The 22,266-nt window shown below is 37.8% G+C and overlaps 2 protein-coding genes across 5 annotated transcripts in view; both read right to left on the reverse strand.

The window, feature by feature from the left end:
• The window catches only part of Mrps6 (mitochondrial ribosomal protein S6), a 64,264-nt gene that overhangs the window by 22,947 nt on the left and 19,051 nt on the right, over window positions 1-22,266 (reverse strand). The gene's annotated exons all lie outside the window — the stretch shown is intronic.
• Slc5a3 (solute carrier family 5 member 3) overlaps window positions 9,454-22,266 on the reverse strand; it is a 31,802-nt gene continuing 18,989 nt past the window's right edge. For all 3 annotated transcript variants that reach the window (XM_074072739.1, XM_020162765.2, XM_074072740.1), the window contains exon 2: window positions 9,454-20,714. In XM_074072739.1, the coding sequence (XP_073928840.1) occupies window positions 18,213-20,375 (2,163 nt within the window). In that variant the 5' untranslated portion in view covers window positions 20,376-20,714 and the 3' untranslated portion in view covers window positions 9,454-18,212. The remainder of the gene's footprint in view (window positions 20,715-22,266) is intronic.

Genomic DNA, 22,266 nt, shown 5'->3' on the forward strand with positions numbered 1-22,266 from the left:
GGTACTGTCCCGAGCCATTTCGACGAAAGTGTGGCACATTCGTTTACTTAAGTGCTTCTGTGAGAGACTACTCCATGTGACCAGTGATCCCGACTTTAATTTTTTAAAGAGTGCTTTCAACCCTTGAAGACGAAATCCATCTTGTTTTGTATATAAGAATGGCTTTTTTTAATGAATAAATCAAACACTACCCACCCCCCCAAAAAAAAGTCAGGTGAAAAAGAAAAACGCTGCAAGAACTTGGAAGAACTATTTCTAAATGATTGACAAGAGAAAGCAGTCTCCAGCCAGATCCTGAAAAATGGACACCTTTTCAAGAGGAGAAAAAAAGGGTTAATTATGGTGTTCTCACAGCAGGTCTGGACTAACAGAGAGACAGGAGGGCAGGAAAAAGGCTGATGGAATTTGTATTTGGGGCAGAATCATCGTGAGCACTGTATATGGGATAGGTAGAAGCCATTGCTTTTTTTCCACCCAAGGCAATATTTTGCCTAAGATTTCAGTTTCTTCACACACACCCACCTATAATGTTGATAAAAATATAAACTTTCTAGAGGGCAATATGACAATATGTATTGACTTAAAATGTGTATACTTTCACCAGGTGCCAGTGGCTCATGCCTATAATCCTAGCCACTCAGGAGACAGAGATCAGGAGAATCTCAGTTCGAGGCCAGCCCAGACAAATAGTTTGCGAGACCCTATCTCACAAAAAAAGGGCTGCCGGAGTGGCTCAGGTGAAGGCCCTGAGTTCGAGCCCCACTATTATAAAAAAAAAAAAAAGTGTACATTTTCAATTCCACCAATTACTTTAAGAATTTTCACTGAGCAAACTATCATAACTGTACAATGATTTAACCATAAAAATGCTCAACACAAAATCATTACAACAGTAAATAAATGGAAATTTGTTGTCCATGAATAAGAGGCTGGTTCAATAAATTATTTTCAGTGATCGAACTTAGCCAGCCATTGAAAAACACAATGTTGAGCCTTACTGGCATAAAAACATTCGAATAATAAAGAAACATCAGCTTTCGAGTTCATCCAAGTTTGCTTCAGAAGATGGACTACAGTAATATATGGACTATGTATATACATTATGGATACACCAAAGTGTTATTAGTCTTCCCTAGGTAATAAATGAGAGGAATGTCCACTTTCTGTTGTTAGCTAATAGCCCTACTGTGCTACATAACATGGGAGCATATTCCTCTTATTGGTCTCTGGAAACCAATTTCCTCCTCTTTACCTTTATGAGATCAATTTACTTAGCTTCTATATAAGAAAATGTAGTATTTGTCTTTCTATGCCTGGCTCATGTCACTTACTATGTCCTCCAAGCTCACTCTTGTTGCCACAATAGCAGGACTTCACTCTTTTTCATGGCTGAATAAAATTCCATTGTGTATATGTACCACATTTTCTTTATTCATTCACCCATCCATAGAATGTGGGAATGCAGGTATCTCTTTCCTTTGGCTATATTCCCAAAAGTGGGTCTGTTAGATCATATAAAAGTCCTATCTTTTGTTTTTGGGGGGGAATAGCTAAACTGTTTTCCAAAATGGCAAGAACCAAACATCCTTGGGGCAAATTTAGTTTCTTTTTCTTTTTCTAGGTAAGTGTCATAATTTGTGAATTCTGGGTTAAACTCCCAGATTTACACCTGAGCACTCCAAACTCATTCTCTGACTCCATATTCACACAGGTTTCCGGTAATATAATAAACCAAGAGGTGCAAGCAGATGGCTTCAGGAGGTTACTGAAAGACCCTACACACTGGTACTTCTAGCAGCACTAGCTGTTACAACTGGCTACTTTGTCTCTTGGGGAATCAGAGAAAAGACTGGAATTCAGAAGTCAGGAGCTCAGAGATCACTGGTCCCAGAATTAGAGCAGATGTGAGAGGACAAATCTGGCCCTGACACCAGTGGCTGATAAAGCCAAAGTACTGAGGAAAGTAAGAAGAACTTGCACATTCTATGGCCATGCAGCCAGGAATAAGACTGGGAAGTACGTGAAAATGTATTCTTTGGGTTATGTGATGAAAATTAAAAGAACACAAAAGAATGGAAGAAAATCAAGAGGAGCAAGAGTCTGGTGACTGGCTCAGCAACTGATTTGAGTTCAGCACTGACTAATGACATGCTAAAACCAAAAGTCAAGAAAAATAAAGCAAGGTCATAGCTCATCTTCTCAGTCAGATACTGCATGACTGAATTCACAAAGGTAAAAAAACAGTAGGACGAATGTAAACTAACTTCTCAGGTACAAGGTTAGTTTGAAAGCTTTAAGTCATATTACACTTACCTATCCCAGGGGCCCCTGTAAGTAGCCCATGCTGAGCTATCAATGCCAGTACTAGCTTCAAAAGGCTACAAAGGAATAGATTTTAAAAATGAACCCACACAGCAAGGAAAACATGATTACAAGGAGACCCAACTTCGTGCCAGTTTTCAGTTACTTCCATGCCTAGGTTAACAGTAAATTTGTGTAACTCAACTGTTAACAGTTTAGTTCCTTCATTAGTCAACTGTTTCTAGAGTCTCAAGTCAAAGAGTATCATTCACGTGTCATTTTTGTGGGCTCACTAGCACAGAGCCAATCATCCCTTTCAGAATGTGGGTTGTCAAAGGAAAAAGGCAGTCACCATGGCATTCCTCTGCACACAGTGGAATCAACTGGAGCTTGAAAACAAAGATGTTGCATCTGTCCCTTGGATATTTCAATTTAACTTATCTTTGAGATTCAAAGATCCTGGGCACTAAGATGTTTTAAAGTTCTCCCAAACTAAAGTGAGCTCACATTCATAGGAAGCTAGCTGCTTCTCATCACTTCAGAGGTGAATGGACTGCAGTTTATAAAGGGTTTAAACAATGATCTTCTCTAGCTTAAAGTAACACTGGAGTCCTCCCTGAATATGAAATGGAGATGGCAGTCTCAATGGTTGGCTACTTGTAGTAAATACTGGAAACAAGGCCAAAATTTCCACAGTCCACGATCTTCTTTCTGGGTCCATTTCCAGCCTCCCCATCCCCCTTCCAGAAGCACTGTAAGATGAATAAAAGATGGGAAACAGGAAGAACGGCAGGAGGCCTGGTTACTATGGCAGCAGTAAATGAAATGCCAAAGCTTGTGAAATGGATAGCGAGAGCAGGCATCAGGTAGATAAAACTTGAACTACCTGTCTTGGTGACATCTCTCCTTCATGCATGATCCAGTTCCTTGCCTTTGTTGTCTTATATTTCAACCTCTTCCCAAAGTACAGGGGACAGCACTAGAATGCTAGGGAAGGTATGATGGAGACGAAATGTTCATGAAGGCCACTCTAGTCAGAGTCCTGTGACTCTTCTAAATGCCAGTGCAAACTTTAGTAAAAGTATCAAATGACTAAGTAAGGAGAAGTTTAAAAATGCATTGATAGAATCAGAAACATGGACTTTGCTAAAAGTCAGATCTGCAGGCCTTGCTGAACAGACCAAAAGTGCACTCACCCACTAGAGCCCTGCAGTGATGCTTAAATTCAAGAGGTAGGAGAATGGCGCTTAAGGGATAGCTCTACACTGAAGAGCAGGGAAGAGAAAGGGCATAAAAAGCACAAAGGAATCATCCATCAAGATTCAGCTACTTCCTAGAAATGTGCCTTTCCTCTGTAATCCCAGGGACATCTCTCTCATTTAACTCTTTGCAAGTGTAATTATTTTGGATTGCCCTTTTTCCTAAACTACTTCTTCAAAGTTGCATCTTATTTATCTTTACAAAATGCTGAAGAAGCAAAGAACCTGGCACATGGTATATATGTTCAACAAATATTTGATGAGCACATAAATCAAAAAGTCAAGAAATGAAAAGTTTCTAGCTATTTAATCTAACTAGAAAGTCAGAAAAGGTCTGGTAGAATGTCTCAGGTGGTAAGAGCACCTGCCTAGCAAGTGTGAGGCCCTGAGTTCAAAACCCAGTGCCACCAAAAAAATGAAATGAAAAAAAAAGGTTAGAAAAGGTCAAATGGAGTCATAAAATATAAGAATAAAATCTTCATTGCAAAGAGGAAACCAATGCCATTTTCTTCCTTAAAGTCAAATACATAGCAAAGCTAAGGCACATTCTGTTAATTGAAAACAGACACAGCCCGGGTGCTGGTGGCTCATGCCTGTAATCTTAGCTATTCAAGAAGCAGAGATCAGAAGCATCAAGGTTTGAGGCCAGCCTGACAAAAAGTGAGACTCTATCTCAAAAATACCACACACACACACACACACACACACACACAGTGCTGGCACAGTGGCAAGCGTCTGCCTAGCAAGTATGAGGACCTGTATCCTAGTACGGGTTGCTGGGGGTGGGGAGGGAAGCCACAAAGAGTAAAAAAGAACTCGGAATAAATAAGATGAAAGATAAGTTTTAAAAAGGGACACACTCAATGGTGTCTCTAAACTTCTAAAAAACTCCTAGGATGAAAACAAAATACTCAGTAGATGCTCAACTCCCAGGGTGCACAGGGAATGTCACAGCAACAAAACCCAGATTCTGAAAGACTATGAAAACTTTCTGTCATAGGGTGTGACAGTGAGATTTCAAATCGGAGTAAGAATGAGAGCAAGGGAACCACAGTCCTCACCTTGTTGTACCTATTTCTCACTATAAACCCAAACATCAGTCATGTCTGCTTGGAATACTGAATTCAACTTGAACAAGGACCTCAACTGCCTCAAAGTTGTCTACAAAAAACAGACCGAAATTGTAAAGGATGCAATCCAGGTGGCGGCACATCGTTGAGGGCAGGAGGATCCAGAATTCTAGGTCAGCCTGGGCTACTTATATAGGGAGACACTAACTCAAAAAAAAAAAAAAAAATTCATGTTGTGATGCATATCTGCTATAGTTTGAATGTGTCACCAAATTTATATGTTAATACTATTTGGACGGGGGACTTTCAGGAGGTGATTTATCTATTCATGTATTAATGGATTACCTCTTTATAAAAGTAGGACTCTCTGGCTCCCTTGCACTGTCTTGTTATGTACAGGTAACAGGGCAGGGGTGTTGACAACATTCTTGTGCACAGTGATGACACCCATGCTGGCTTCACAATTAGTGTCGATCCTCATCATTTGAGGAAACCACATTTATTGTCAACTTGCTGACTTGCTAAAATTTATTTGTAATACCCCAAATCCATACTCCCAGCACTCCTGCAGTCATTTGCAGATACACACACATGCAGAGTGAAGGAAAATATGTGTCACCTGCTGCATGCATTCCCAGCTGAGATCTGTGAAAAAGACAACATTCTGCCTTCTTGTTTCAACTCTTATATCATAAACAAGTGGTCTTTTTGAAATCTATTTAGTGCCAGGTTTTTTTATTTGCGCTTTTTGTTGGTGATTTCTCTGTCTAAAAAGACTCCCACATGTAGTACTGAAGTGTTGCCTAGGGTTTCTAAGCATAAGAACATGACATATCTTTAGGAGAAAATACAGAAGATAAACTAAATTCAGGAATGAGTAGTAGTGCTGTCAGCCTTGAGGTCACTGTTAATGAACCAACATTATATATTAAACATGGTGTCTTTAAGACAACAAGGTTACAGATTGATCAGTTGACCAAAAAAAAATTCTTGCATGAACCTGACCCTGAATTTGCCCAAGGGACAATGATTCAACCAATTCGATGTTCAAGGTAAGTTTATAGAACCTACTAAAATTAACCAGTATACTACATCTGTATTGTTTTATGGACTATGTGACATTTCACAATAAAATGCTTTGATGGGTGGGATTTATGCACTGTACAAAAGAATCAACTATACAGCTTCTACTAAGGCCCCTTTGAAATATGAAGTTTTTGTGGCTTTGAACTTAAAAGATAAATAGAATTTTAAAACTCTCACTTTGCTTTTGGTAGTTAACATTCTTTCAGGGAAGGGCAGAAATGGGCAAGCTCTGAAATTTCACCCTTTAAAGACTAACTCAAGAGTGGATATCAGGACTTTGAGGCAAGTTGGAAGATTCAATAGAGCACCTAATTATGCTCCAGAAAACTCACTAGGACTTCTATGAAGAGTTTCTTTCCCATTTATTGTGATGTAACTGACAAAATTTGTATATAGTCAAGGTATACAATGTAATATTCTGACACACATAGTGCAGGATTTTATTTAAAGGTGTAACCCTGTAAAAATGTAGGAAGGGACAACAGCATTAAAATTAGAGAAGAAAAGAAGTAGGTGGAAAAAGTAACCATGGGGAAAACCAAGAATTGGCCATGAACACTATATATATTTGGTGTATATATATTTGGTAATATACTGTCTCAACACCTCTGAAACTGGAGGTTAAGTAAGAAACTAAAGTACATTGAGTTGGTCAAAAGTCAAAGGGGCAGTTGGGTTGCTAGATGTGTATATGGAGGCTTCTTCTAGCGTAGATACATCAGAGGGAGATGACTGGATGGGAGGACACACTCACAGCTCCGAGTGGGGGTGCCATACCAAAAAGGGATTAAGGTAAAAATGCAGAGTGAATGCTGAGACCCCTGTGCTCTTTCCCCACTTGGATCTCAGAATTATGACAGGAGGCCTTCTACCTTTCAGGTTTCTTGGTTTGGTTGGTTTTTTTGGTGATGCTATGAATGAAACCCGGGGCCTCAAATACACTAGGTAAGTGTTTTACCTACATCACCTTGCCTGCCTTACTCAAACTTTCTTTGCAGAATCTGACTTATTCTAAAAATGTTGCAAGACCTACCCATGAAGGCCACACATTCAAAGCTGATGAAGCTCCACCACACACTGGAGCTGGAGGGTGTCCCAGTTCACCTTTTTAAAAATAAGTAGACAGTGAGGGATCAGCACACACCTGAGGAAAGCCTTTACCATCAAGGACCAACATGAACAGAAAGAAACTGTCTTGGAGCAAATAACGTTGGAAGAATAAACTCTAGTGTCAGAGATAACAAGATATAGCATCCATAAAAAAAAAAAATTCAGGACATAAAAGAATTCTTAAAAACCCTGACAGAAATAGTTTTAAAAAAAAACAAAACAAAACTGCCAGTCGTGGTGATAAACACCCAACAAAGTGAAGATAAGGCAGAAGAATCACAAGTTCAAGACCAGCCTGGGCTATACTTAAAAAAAAAAAAAAAAAGTTTTCCATAGAAACGTTTCAAGATAAAGTTTAGAAACTCAGCTAGAAAAATAAAAAAGACGAAAAGAGAAAAAGAATTGGAGGTCCAAGAACTAAACAAAAGAGAACCATGATGTCAGAACTAAGTTACTGAGTTGCCATCTTCAAAGAGCTCTCAGAGGGCCAGAACAATGAAAGACAAATTTTCAAAGTGTCTTTTGAAACTTTTGGAGCAAAAAGACTAGCAGCTAGAAAATCTAGTCTAAGTGCTTCCAAATTTCTAGTATTTTTGTAGCTTCTAGTCCTTGTGTTCTGAAAGTACTTCTCAAACCAGAACTATATATTCAGCCAAACACTTTTAGACATGTAAAAAAAATTTTTTTAATTCTAAGGAGTTGTAGGGTTGAAAAAAAATGTGTAAGTATTATCAGCTTTTCATAGTTGGAGAAGGGAAGTAGGAACACAGAATGAGGGAAGGCCAAAATTAAACCACTGGTGTGGTTTATAACTAAGTCAGTAGGTGAGTTTATCGATTTCCTGGCTGTGTACTGAAAGGGCAAAATCAGGACCTCGTGACAGCAGCAAGCACACCAGACCATTCCCTACTAAACACCCAACCCAAACGGGACAGGAAAGCACAGATGAGCCTGGAACAAGTAGTACTCAAAAAACTGATGGAAACATGTAACAAACACACATATTAAAAAAAAAAAAGTCTGGGTTGTGCAGAAACGCAGACATTTACACTTTTTATGCAAATTTATTTAGCTTCAACATACTTTCCAGTATTGCGTTTACATGTCTCCTTTTGATTCCGTAAAATTTAAAAATTGACCTTTTTGTACATATTAAAACTCATTGTGTGTGACGACTTGCTTACTGCTTTGCAAGGCTTTTGGTAACCTTTTCACTCATCCACATGCAGATGTTGTCTATATAAATCAATTAAGTTCTGAACTGCTGAATTAGCTCTAACAGCTGAAGTAGGGTCTACACGTAAGTATTTTTGTTGACTGAAGTGTTTTGTGGAAAAAAGTTTATTTGAATGACTTCTTGTAAATGCTATGAATCTGTATGTGTCATTTTGTACCTGCACATTAAAACTAATGTGCCAAAAAAGAAAAAGGACACACAAAAACTACCCTGAAAAGCTGTATCTGGAAACATTTGAACAAAATGACAGAAATGGACTATAACCCATTGATTAAAATGATCCTGGAGTTCATACTGACCAATGAGAAAAGGGAAGCTTGAGTTCACTGCAGCCAAAAAAAAAAAGCTAAGAAGAGAGCCATTTTTATCATCACAGTAACAACTTAGACAAGATTTATTGATAGGAGCTAAAACTAGGAGGTTCAAGTTTGATGAGGAATGGGTTGCTTACAAAACCTCTAATTATCACTCACAAATTACTTACTACAAAAGGGGAAAACAGCAACTTGATGGTGGAGAAACCAGATAAACACTACCTTGACAGAGTGTCAAAGTTAATGGCAACAATAACGGAAGCCCACAACACTACACACCCCTAATGTGAAGCTTTGAGGACATATCATCACTTATGTTGTATTCCTGCCAAAAATGCAGTCTAGATCCAGTCATGAGGAAACAAATCCACATTGAGAAGGGTCATTCCCAAAATGGCCTGTATACTTCTAAAACACCAATATCATGAAAGACAAAGAAAAGCCAAGGAACTGTTCCAGATCAAAGGGAACAAGAGACTTAAAGCTAAATGTAATACTCTGGCTTCTGAAATGCTTTTCTGTTTTGTTGTTGTTGTTGCTGTTTTTAAGTTGCTAAATGTTTTTGGAACCAGAAACATTTGGATAGTCTTTGGATTAAAAATCGGTTACTTTCCAGATTGATGATTATGAGTGACTGTCCTTATGTTCAAAACTATGTATCTCAAAGAATTTAGGAGGAATGGGGAAATGGTTCTCTCAAAAGGTTCAGAAAATGTATGACAAAGCAGATATGGCAGTATGTTAACTATTGGTGAATTTCGATGAAGATGGCTCATAAAATTCTTCCTTCTATTCTTACAACTGTCCTGTCATTTGAAATCATTTCAAAATTAGAAGAATTAATACTTTTATGTATTCCATATTTTACATGTAACTCTATTCCTAGCAATAACTGTAAGTCAGTGCTCACAAAGGTTAAAAGTGACAATGTCCAGTAGAGACAAACTCACTGGAAATCACTCATGAGCCAAGAAAGTAAGAAACTATGGTTCAACCTCCTCAACTCTGAGAAACAAGGCACTGTAAATATGGGGGAATAGACGTGTTCATACTGAAAGTACTCAGTCACAGAAATGTAAATTTTTCATTTTATTCAAAGTTGGTACAGAAGTGCTAACATCTCCATAAAATAATTACTGTACTTCAGTTACAGGACAAAATACCACAGAAAGGAATGTACTTTGCAAGAAATGTAGTTCATCTTAAGTTTCCAAATACTTCTGAAGGCTAATGCAGCAGCTGGCAAAATAACACACAGTACACAAAGAACAGTGTATTTTACAGAGCCAGTAATGAAAACTGACAGCTCTTTAGCAGATTTGCTTCATTTTTTTTCTCATTTTTTAAACAGTAACACTTAAAAACACATTAAACCAAAATCATACATGTCTACAATTTAAAAAATCAGATTGTATACAGTAGAACAGTTAAGTTAGAATTGTCATGAATGGTTAACAAGTTTAAACAGTTTCAACTATTTTCCTTTCAATATGGAAGTAACCTGGTTTATACCAAATTCTACTTTCGGTTTGCAACTGAAACATTTAACAATCAATGAGATGGAACTGATTACTCAAATTTTAACAAACAAAAAAAGCTGGACAATGAAGGTTATATTAGAAATCAGTTTTGAAATCACCAATAACAAATTAATGTTCATCAATTTCATTATTAATCACATTTGGTTTACAATGCCTAGCTAAAATGCTACATGTACACATACATATCCCAGTGTACTGACTGGTCTCTTACAGAAAATCTGAACAAAGCATAATAGGCAGGACACTGGGAAAAACATTTTAAAATGTGGAGATCTTTTAAAAATGCATTAATACTTACATATCAAAATTACTAGATAAAAGCAGCAGTTATCCTGCTGACATTTGGCTTAAAAATAAAGGAATGAATGAAGCAATTTCACAGGACTATTATTAGAAAAGGAATTGGTTTTCTTCTTGAAGAAGACTACTAACTTTTGCACAGCAACTATTTTTGATATCCACCTTATCAAAAAAAGAAAAAAAGCACTGAGAAGCCTGACACAGTTCATATGGTGATTGCCAACACAGGTCTGGACACAGAAAACACAATGTCCAAGCAAAGAACAGGCAAATCCCTGCTCTATTTTGAAACTCTGCTGACAATCTATAAACTGAAGCAACAATGGCAAGGGAAGGCAGAGGAACAGATTCCATACCATTATCTGACACTAATGTAATATGTCATTATTAAAAAAAATAAAGCTTTTGCATTTTAACAACCCCACAGAAAAGTCCATGAGCAAAAGACTTGTTGATCTGTTTGCCACTCAAAAGTCTGAGATCTCACAGTGAAATTAGAAATTTCTAATTATACATATTTACACTGCTAGAACTACTTTTCACCTAGGCTAATTAAAGCAGTTTTCCATGGAATTACAAATGAAAGTTGTTCCTCCCAGAGAAATATTCAAAAGCATTCTTTCATAAAGCTCTTACAACTATATTAAAGGTACAAAATACATACTGTATAGGACTAACAGTCTACCTGCTTTGCATTATCACATATTGCTAAACCAAAGACATTCCTCAAACTTCTCCAGGTTGCTACATTTCCTGCCTTCTCTCACCTCAGCCCTCACATCCAAACCTAGGATTTTAGGTTCTAAAATTATATTGTAGCTAAACATCTGCCTTGCTTTTTTCCCAGAGGGAGGAATCACTCTCTCAAAGTGTTCTTCTATTACCAGCTATAATCTTCATATTAGAATTTACCAAGGCTTTCCCTAAGATAAATGCACAAAACAGAGAAGTAGAAACAAAAGTAGTCACTTCTCTGCTATTCAGAGTTGTATCTTGACATAGGACAAAATTCAAGACAGCTATGTATTCATTCTTGGTGAACATGGACTATGTGAAGGTGAAGAGAATAAGGCGTAGGATAAGCGCAATGTTGAGTGTAAGAAACACATCTTCATCTTTTGCATACACATTTAGTATTCCACTAAGCTAGTCTTGAAGAGGACAATGAGACAGGTAAAAAAGAATCCAGTAGCGTCAAAGTGCCACTGTGAAAAGCAACACAGTTCATTTGGCAAATCTATCTCAGAATTACTTTGATGCCCAGAACACTTCTCCTCTATTAAAAAGAAGTGCAGTCAAGCATATGATGAAAATAAAAATAATTTCATCTCACACACAAACCTACACAAAAACTAATAGTATTTGCCCTAGTAAAATGTGAAATTCTTCATGTTTTTTAGAACACTGTTGATGAGGTAATATTTCCCAGCCAAGATTTAAAAAAAAAAAAAAAAAAACAATTCCAGTGATTCTACAGCTTAAAGGAGGTTGTTACCTGCTCTACCCACCAAAAACCTTAAAGTCTGTCCCCTGCTTGTTAGATTGGGAATGAGCCCACACCCCAATTTAACTCCAAATGTAATCACTAAATTCTTGTCAACTGTATTCTCTCTCTCTCTCCATCAAAGCAGTACATACTTAAGAGTACTTTTACTCCCTTATCGCTGAGGATTCACCTGTAACTGAGAAACCTCATTATCTAGGGCTTAATACTGTGATTTTCCTAACAGCTTTGAGAAAAATACTTGGTGGGTTTATGACTGGCACTTGTGCTTTGTACGTGTGGAGACACACACGTGTGAACACGATTTTGTGCTTTCTATGGACTTTCACTTTAGCCTTTTCCTTCTCATGGAATATGAACTGTTACAAACGTGTTCTCAGATACACTTATCAAACTTACAATGAAAAAAATGATAAAATTAAAGAATATTCAGATTTATATAACTTTAAATTTCAACTATGGATATAAAAGCAAATAAAGACAAATAAATAACATTAAGCTGCCAATACAAACACTGAACTACCTTGTTTCCTTGAACCTAAAGACTACACATAAAAGTCTGTAAATATGTGGTTTTATCTTTTAACCTCCTCCTTCACTAGTTATAATAAAATTTAAGAACAAAAAGAAATAAAAAATTTCTACTAAGAAAGGGAAAGGTGCAAGCTAGCATGGTCAATACTGGCAACCTGAAGGCACTAATCCAAACACAGAACTTGCAAAAACTATACGATGGACATCATATATACTGGCCTTTGATAACTTGTATTTCAATGACAGCAGGAAGCCTAATTTCAATTTCCAATTATCATAACAAAAAAGCAAATTATATGAACATTCTACTATAGAAGTCTAGGCTATATTAATAAATTGAAAATTTACCTAATTTGTCTAAAAAAATCTAACTCCTTTATCCAGCAGCACTAGGGAACAGAGTGAATTCACCAAGATACCATTAGGTTGCAGGTATCTGTTGCTGTTGAAATCACTGTAGTATGTACCTTACCGGTGGAGTTCACTGAATAGAAATCCTTTGGAAGTGGGGGGAGGACAGGAGGCTTCATTATCACGGGCAAGTTACAGACAGTGCTCTTCTGCCTTTCTGAGGATAGCAAAACCACTGCTCTGCACCTGCAGAAATCTGAAACCACCATGGACTGTGCTGACTTGCTCTTCAGCTGCTGTTCTACCATGCCTCTCTTCAGCAAGGCTAAGAATCCAGCTTACCAAATTCATTGGTAAGTTATCAACAGCCACAGATTATGTTATGCTACCCTAAAAAGTAAAGTGCATGACATCAGTAATGATAGATACACCAAATCTTTTCCACTCATTTCTGAGTAAGGCTATATATGCCAATGGTTACGGCTGCTAATTACCAGGAAAATTGGGTGCTTACCCAAAAATGAACTAAACCCCACTTTTTAAAACAGTTGAAACAGAAATACAAATGACATCAACTTCACAATGTATTTTAAAAGATGACATCAGTCGTAGAGCCTTATTTCCAGCACTGGACAGAAAGATGTTTAAATAAAAACATTTCTATGGCTAAGTGAATAATGGTGTAGGACTCAGCATTGACAGAGCCTATGAGTTACTCAGAGCCTTAGCTAAATTCTCTACTAGGAGTCCAAGCAGCTGAGCAGCTACAGCATGCAACAGAAAAAGTCTGACAAAAGCATACCAAATTAAGAAAGATAATCTTAATGAGGAAAGGGGTCCACAGCCCCAAGTCAACCAAGTCTACGGTTTCTCTCTATGCCAACTGATTACCCTCAAATTTTTAGCCTTTATTTACTGCAAAACCAAGGCTTTTCTGGCAAAACAAAGTCCACTACCTCTTCTACATTCTGACACCATCATTTCAAAGGGACTTGTATGAATTTTCACTATTGCTCTCTCCCTAATTTTGAAAGTAGAGTTTTAAGAATACTGAACTACTAATACTTTTATTATTAGTAAAAAAAAATCTGGGAAAATTATTCTCAAAACATTTATTCTCTTAACATTTTAGCCTAATAAAATTTTAGCACACTTAAAACCTAATTCTATTCTAATGAATCATTATTTGGATTTAAGTCCTCAGTAACAGGACAAAGTAGTACTTCTGAACATCAAAACAATATGCCTGAAAGTGAAATAAACTGACCAACCAGCAAAACAAGAATTTGGAAGTGTTGAAAGAACAGGTGAAGCACCAAGAACCTATATGAAGGGAGACAGAAAAGACCAGTCTCCCTGAATGGCAGGTGAGACACACACATATAGCAATGTATACCATTTGTAAGGTTTGCCTAGGAGAGTAAGAACTCTTACAAATACTGAAGCCTAAAAACACAGTTTTTACTAAATTATCACTATCAAATCAGTCACTTTGGGCTGGAGGTGTGGCTCGAGCTATAGAGGGCCTGCCTAGCCATCATGAGGCCCTGAGTTCAAACCCCAATACTGCCAAAAAACAAATCAGTCACTTTAACCTCTAGTTTGTAAAATTCATACTTTACAATACTTAACATTAAAGTAGGAGTCAGCAGGCTGGATCTTATTCCCTGAAACCGTAATTTATATGAAAAGAGGCTTAAACCAGATGCTTCAAGTTCTAAAATTCAAGAAATAATGACTTAAGTCTCTATGGATTTTAAACTAATGCTTGTCTTTTACTTACTTGTTTGCATCTTTTATGACCCAAGTACTTGTCAATATCTCATTGTTTTTCTGATTTCTTAGGAAAATTGTGCACCGGAAAGGCTCTGCAGTCACACAACTTAATAGGAATTGTCTTGTACACACCTGCTTCTAGCACAAGCCTAGGAATAATGACTCATCACTACATGTGGTCCCTTTTCCAGACAAATGCCTCAGATGAAAATGAGACAGGAGTAAAGCATGACATAATCAAGTAACCCTAATAATGCCAAGTGGGAATGTTGAGGACCTAATCCTTTAATGGCTGGTTTATTTGGTCGAAAGAATGAGAATGACCCATAGATTACAGTAGATGATATTGAAAAAGAGGGAAGACCATGTATCTGGTACAGAGGAAAAAGCCACCAGACTCCTTATGTAGAACTCAAGACTCTGAATGCCCTGGACAAGATTGTTAATTTACTGCTTAGCCTTGGGTTAGAGAACAAAACTCCCACCCAATTCTTAATATGGGAGGTTTCACAGAGCTCCTGTGAATAATGTCCTGTGGTGCCACCCCTAAGAGCTATGGCTACACAAACCTGGCCAGCCTCTTTGTGCAAAAAGTCAATGGATCCTTTGGGCCAAGTGAAAAGGAAGCGCTGGAGCCCTGATATATTGAACTGGAGCCAAAAGACACACACAGCACCCACTTCTTTTGCTTGATGCTTCTCCAAAGAAAGAAGTGATCACCTCCCTAGGAACGGATAGCTGAGGGAGAAAGTGGCTAAGCTGCTTACTCTTGGGGTGGGATGGTAGAACACAATCTCCTGAGAGATGAACAAGTCTTCTGAGAGAAGCCAATCAAAGAGCCAGCAATCATTCTGCAAACCAGTGTAATAAGCCCTTCTCATCATATTTGGAGATGACTACTGCCTGAGAAGACAAAAACTGAGGTGCTAAGGATACCATTCAGAGCTGGTAAGATGGTACTCTTTGCTACCTTTGTAGACCAATGTCCTCATCTCACCTCATTTTGACTTTTAGCCACTAATTTAGTCAGTATCACTCTTGGTCAATTCTGAAGCTGAGCTTGAGCAAACATAAAAACACACGTTAATGTTTTGAGATCAATGTCATCTCTCAGGATTCATTTACTTAGTGTAAAGTATGAACATTTTGCTAGCTTAAGACAGTCCATGTATCATCCAGGAAGAATCATTCCAATTAAGTATAGACTGAAGATTACTCCCCTAGAAGGAAGTTGCCATCAGCAATTCACATACTGCTTCAAGCACGTATCTGTTACTAAAAAACAATAAAGACAAGCTTCACAGACTTCAGTCTAAATAAAAAGGTGTTTATACTGGTAAGAATAAACAATTCTAATGGATATGCTAATAGTCATTTCTTATTTACAGACATTAGTACTCTAAACTTGACCTACTGCTATATACACACCCATGGACACAAGATGATGTACTTATGTATCTTACTAAGACAACAGCAGAAAGAAGGGTAGGGGGACCCTAATACTCCAAACTATTAGGACTGAACATTAAATAAAGGGGAGAAAATCCACATAAATACTTCCTACTCACTTATGCTATACACAGAAGGAATAGGAAGGCTGCCTGGCCAGTGTGCCAGTTCTCACTGCTGAGTTACACAGCAGTGTGTTCAGAGTTCAAAGAAATGTTGATTCCTAAAACTGAATGCCAATCTGGAAAATCCAAGACCCTATTACTTTCCCTTATACCAAATGGTTATTCAAAGGAAGAATGCTTCCTTCGAGAAACGAATAGCACAAACCATGGACAAGCCATTTGTTCAGACATATCTGGACAAACTCTGAGGTCAGATTGGGAGACCTGGTTTCTGTTCTTCCCAAATAGTTTTTGAAGCCTTGGACATTTCACAACCTCAACCTCCATTCAAGAAAAGGATGGTCCCTATCTATTTGGCCTCCAGGTTATAAACCTCAAGAATGAAATTAAGAAGAGAAAAATTATACAAGGCACTCTAAGCTCTCAGAAATACATGCTATTCACACATGAATTATTTTTTCATCTACAGACTCAGCCCATCAGAAAGCCTCCTGAAGATAGGAAGACATTATGTTACCTGATAATTCTTAAAATCAATTTTGGACTAATCATGTCCATCATAAACAAACTATTTATATAGTACAAAAAATTTAGACATCAGGACTGAGTTTTGATTCAAAATCTACAAAATTATCTATAAAAGTAATTTTCCCCTAAAGAATACAAGGCTTAATAAAATCATGCAATTTTAAAAAGTATCAGTTTTTAAAGAAAGTCAAATAAAGTAGGTACGTAATTAGCTTTCTCATCTTTCGTGGAAGACAAAGAACAGTGTTGAGGACACAGAACTATATTATCCGTACCCTGTCCTCACGAAGGAAAAACCACCTGTGAAAAACCTTCCTACCCAGGGATGTTGCAACTGAGCACCAAACCATGTCAAGATAAGGGTCCTATAATTACCTAAGTCCTACAATATCCTCCACAAGCATACTACTACACCCAGAAGTTCTTGTCATGGCACCTTTTGAACATGCTATCCATCTTACAGAAGACTATAATCTACCAATGGCAAGCGTGCACTCCTAAGTTTTCTGTTACTGATGGTATTTTGTTTTTTCTTTAAACATCCCCATGCTCTACACTGACTATAACAACAAAGATGTACAGGCTGTGTGCAGATGGCAAATCTTTTGTGAAAAAAAAAATGAAATATCTCAGAATTAAATTTTCCCTCTAAAATGTCGCCCTCAATGTATCATAATCTAAGTAAGGAGAGTAACCCAGCACAAAAGCAGTGTCAATTTTCCTTCAAGATACTGGATATTATCTCCCAACTGAATCCACTTGGGAAGGCATTTGGCTGATAAAGAAGGTTATCAAATGACAAGAAAAAAGCTAGAAAGTTGACAGGGTATAATAAATCAACTGTTTAGCCTAGGTTAAACACTGCTTGGGAGCTGTTAATTCTCAAACTATATTTAAAAGCAACCTTAATTTAGTCAAAAATGTGGGGATCATCAGCAACGTTTATTTCACTTCCCCCCATGATCATTTAATAACACAATGACAAGGAACTTTACAGACAGACTTGGTAGTCATTTGTGTATGGTTCACTTAAACATCAGTGAAAGTAGAAAAAAAAAATGGGGAGGTACTGGAACTAAGCCCCCAACATTCTACATATAGGTAAGTGGTACTAAAATATCTACAGCAAGATAGTTTTCCTTTCTTTTGGCAATCAGAATTCACAGACCCATGCTAATAAACCAAACCTGGCAAACTAACTTGTCCTGAACTACCAAGGACATTAGATTTTCAGTACACAACTCATCATACAATGCCTCAGAATTCAGGGTTTGTTTTTTGTTTGTTTGTTTTGTTTTCTTTTTTGTTTTTAATGGTAGTAGGGATTGCAGAGACAGAAAAGGAAAAAAAAACAACTTAGAAATGAGCAAATCTCCTTCAGCACAAGATCTACCAAGACTTAGTAGTGCAGACAACATTCTTTACTCATGATACCTTAAACATGTATTCTGTTCTCAATAATCTATGAGAATAATTGGTCTCTCCTTACTTTGGTATGGAAAATTTTAAACCTCATTTTTGCACAGTTCAGTCTGTTTTGCTTCACTTAAGTTGAAGATCTACTTTCCTTCATCTCTGGGAAAATAAAGTCTTGCAAATAGATGATTTTCTGCTAAGTAAAATTTGGCTAAAACCTATAGCATAAACAATGCCTGAGAGATGCAACAGTTACATAATTTTTGTTCAAAGACCAGTATTTTCTTAAGTTAAAGTATCTCACCATATTCTTAAATTGGTAAGGAGAAATAAACAAACATGAAAATTCCAAGTGAACACACAGCAAAAAGTCCAATATTTAGTATTACTTTAACTCGTGGAGTCTCTTCTAACATTTGTAAACAAACAGCCTCTTCATCCATCAGGTCTCTGAGACTCCTCTTGCTGAGGCTCTTACTTTTAAAGCCACAAAACCAGTCTATGAACTTCCAGTACCGGCTTCCATCCTCTGTTTCCTTCTTTCTCTCTTTCTCACCCATCAGAGCTGCTTGCCCATTGGAATAAGCATCTACTGGTGTTTCTGCCTCTGAATGACCCAAGGAAGCCACTGGGTTTCCCTCCTCTCTGCAGGTCACCAACAGATTAACATCTTCAGGCTGAAGGCCCTTAATACTATCTTCAGATTTCCCATTGGGAATGATGTGGTTCAAGGCCTCACTATTCTCATTGCATCGCAGAATACTCTTCTCTTGCATTTTGTACGGTTCATCTCTCTGAGAACAGCTCTCCTTTGACACGAGGTTCTTCTTAGACCAAAAGGTGGTAGTACGAATCTGATCCTTTGTGGGAGGAGGCGTGAGAAGGCTAACAATCACAGTAATGAGTCCTGTGATCCAAAACAATGCTGTGGCCACATACATATAATGGATGTCTTTGATGAAGCTTGGTCTGTTATCAGGTTGGTCACACTCTGGGGCACGGTAGGTAAAGGCCAGTACCAAACGGACAGCTCCAAGAACAAAGCCAGCCATTCCACCATAGAAAGCCCCTTGCTCGTTGCAGCGCTTCCAGAAAATTGCCAGAAGGAACAGGGCAGCCACTGGAGGTGTCAGATAATCTGCCACCTCCTGAATGTAAAGGTACATCTGGCCTCCTTGCATCTCCACAATGATTGGTACCCATGCTATGCTGATCACTACCATAAACGCCACAAATATTCTGCCAACAATCATTAGTTCCCGGGAGCTTGCACTCTTGCGGATGAGTTTGTACACATCCAGGGTAAATATGGTACTGGCACTGTTAAAAATTGAGTCCAAGTCACTCATCAGAGCTGCAATCATCACAGCCATCATCAAGCCCCGAAGGCCCACAGGAACCAGCTTCATTACCAGGTGTGGATAAGCAATATTGGAGCACCCAGCTCTGCTTCCACACACTTTCATGCAGTGCTCTGGGTTGATGCAAGCTATATCATCAGCAAACAGTATCCTGGAAATCATTCCTGGGACAACTATGATAAACATTGGCAGAAGCTTCAGGAAGCCAGCCATAAGAGTAGAGCCTTTAGCATGAGCAATGTTTTTGGCTGCTAGGACCCTCTGCACGATGACTTGGTCAGCACACCAGTACCACACTGAGGCTGGGGTCTGCCCGAGAATGAATCCAGGCCATGGAACATCTTCATCTGTTGGATCCCGCAACATTTTTAGGGCTTCTTTCTTAGGGTAGACATTACAAGAATTTGTGTTTGAAAGGTTGTACGTCAACACAATAGAAGAGACATTGGGTAAGGCCAACATGTACCTTCTCTTAACTTCCTCAAACCCACCAACTTCCATCATGCTAATAATCATAAGTGTGAGTGCCCCAACAATCATAAGCAGAGCCTGTAGAGTATCTGTGTAGATCACCGCAACAAGGCCTCCAGTGACAGTCAGCAAAGCAGTCATGCCAATGAGTAGGATGACAGACACATAAAGGTTCCAACCCAAAGACTCCTGGATAAAGAGGGCACCCGAATACAGATCCACTGAGAGCTTGGTGAAGATATATAGGATCAGAGACAAGGCTGCAAAATAGACCTGAATCCTATGGCCCCCAAATCGCTTGGACAAGTATTCAGGCATAGTGTATACCCCTGACCGGATATAAATTGGGATGAAAACCCATCCCAGAAGTTGCAAAAGCAGTAAGGCATTGAATTCCCAGGCGCCCACTGCAAATCCACTTGCAGCTCCAGATCCTGCCAGCCCAATGAAGTGCTCACTCCCAATATTGCTCACAAACAGAGAGGCACCAATTGCTACCCAGGTCATAGAGCGCCCTGCTAGGAAGTATCCACTCACGGTGCTTCTATTAGATTTCCACATGGCAAAAAAACCAATGCACATGACCAGGATAAAATACAGGGCCACTATGGCAATGTCTGCTGTCTCCAGTACAGCCCTCATTCTGGTAACTTGTGAATACAAGTGTCCAAATGATAGAAGTGTCCAATTTTGTATTTACTTATTAGTAACCCCAGCCAAGTCTGTAAACCATACGTGAACTGGACTACACAGAGTAACACAGCAGGTCAAAGTCTTTGTCCTTTGGTTTGCTGTCTTGATGGTGGTGGTTGTGATAAACTTTGAAGGAGACAGTTTAAATTTTCCTCCGCTTCTTAACTGGGATTGAGAACTTAGCTCGTACTTTTAATCCACTCTCCACAAGACCATCAGCATTTACTCAGGTGCTGGAGGAGAAATTCTGAGTTGCAGCTAAGTCTAGTGAAGCCTACTGTACCAACCCTGCAAGGCAGCAAAGACAAAAGACAAAGATTGAATTAGAGGAGGGTCTCACCAAGCGATGAGGAAACTTTTTCAATCGAGCAAACATGGCGCAACAAGACATTCTTTATAAAAAGAAAAAAAGCTTTCAAAATACACTTTAGTTCCACAGCAAAGAACAATCCATACTGTCACAGCTAATAATTAGTCAGTGATAGTATTCATCATTTTCAACTAACAACAAAAATCATCAGACTCATAACCAAATGGTCTAATTTCTCCAGCAAGTAACTACCTACACCATGACATTGTCCTTTCTTATCTTACTGTGGCAGTCTCAGTATGGAACAGCTTCATGATCTTAAAGCATCCTAAAGGGGGAAAAATACTAATTATTCATAAGGATATAAAAACAGATCTTCAAATTCTACAAATCCTAAGAGTATTGCAGGCTAACTGTATGGCCAATTAGGGTCCTGGACAGAACAGCAGGTGTTTACTAGATATTAGCATCTACTCAAGAGAATTTAAACACAGAAAACCAAATACTGCTCAGTCTATACAAAACTATTGCTGTAAAACTTTTCTAAATTCCTACTGAAAATGCATACATAGTTATACAGTAACCTACAAAAAGCTAGAAACATACAAAACAACCCTTTTATCTTCTTGGAAAAGATTTAAAAATAAAGGGAGATTAATTCCCTTCCCTTCCTTTTCTTCGGGCATTATTTCTGAGAGAATCTGACTTCAGATTTGATTTTATAGATTATTTCTTCCTTTTAATATCTTTTTGTTAAGGATATAAGAAGCAGAAAGGAGGGAGAAGAAAGTTTTCTGGAAGACTGAAAATTTTGATTGTTGTGTCTTGTAAACCTAAATAAAACTGATATTTTCAAAAAACTCATCTGGTAATTGTTTAGTCCTGGATTAAAGTAATCCCTCTGCAAGACATTTAAATTTACCTAAAATCAAATTTTCGAATTTGATGGTTTTCTTCCTGGTATAGAGACAAATTCTAAATCTTCAAAGTTAATTATAATTGCAGTTCACAGATCATAAAGAAAAGCATTACCATAAAAACTAATACCACATGCTAAATTCTATGTGATTTCTTCTTTTTACTAAGTCAACTCAGAAAATAAATGCTTTTCCATGCTTGAAAATTTGGTTGCTTTCTAATAAATCTAGATGTTTTCTTTTTAAAATCAACAGTAAACATGAGATCTTTTAAATGATTCTAAGACCATCTCTTTTCAAAACTGTTCAAAACAGACTATAGTACTAAAAACTTGAAAACACACTTCTCGCTGGCAAGAAAAGCCAGTCATGTCTGAAACTAACGCCTTGGCAAATTAGGTTATTAGGTCTAATTCATAAAGCTGCCTAGGTGAAAATGTGAATCCTACCTTTACTTTTTAAGGACAATAATTATGCTAAGAAAATGAATTAAAATTCTGTCTCCTAAAAGTCAATCTCAATGGTTAGCATATATAAAATTGCCAAAGGCAAAATACATACCTAAAAAATTGGAACTGATATCATCACTTCATACTTGTCAATACTAAAGTTG

This window comes from Castor canadensis, chromosome 5 (assembly GCF_047511655.1).
Source record: "Castor canadensis chromosome 5, mCasCan1.hap1v2, whole genome shotgun sequence".
In the NCBI taxonomy this organism is placed as follows: Eukaryota; Metazoa; Chordata; class Mammalia; order Rodentia; family Castoridae; genus Castor; species Castor canadensis.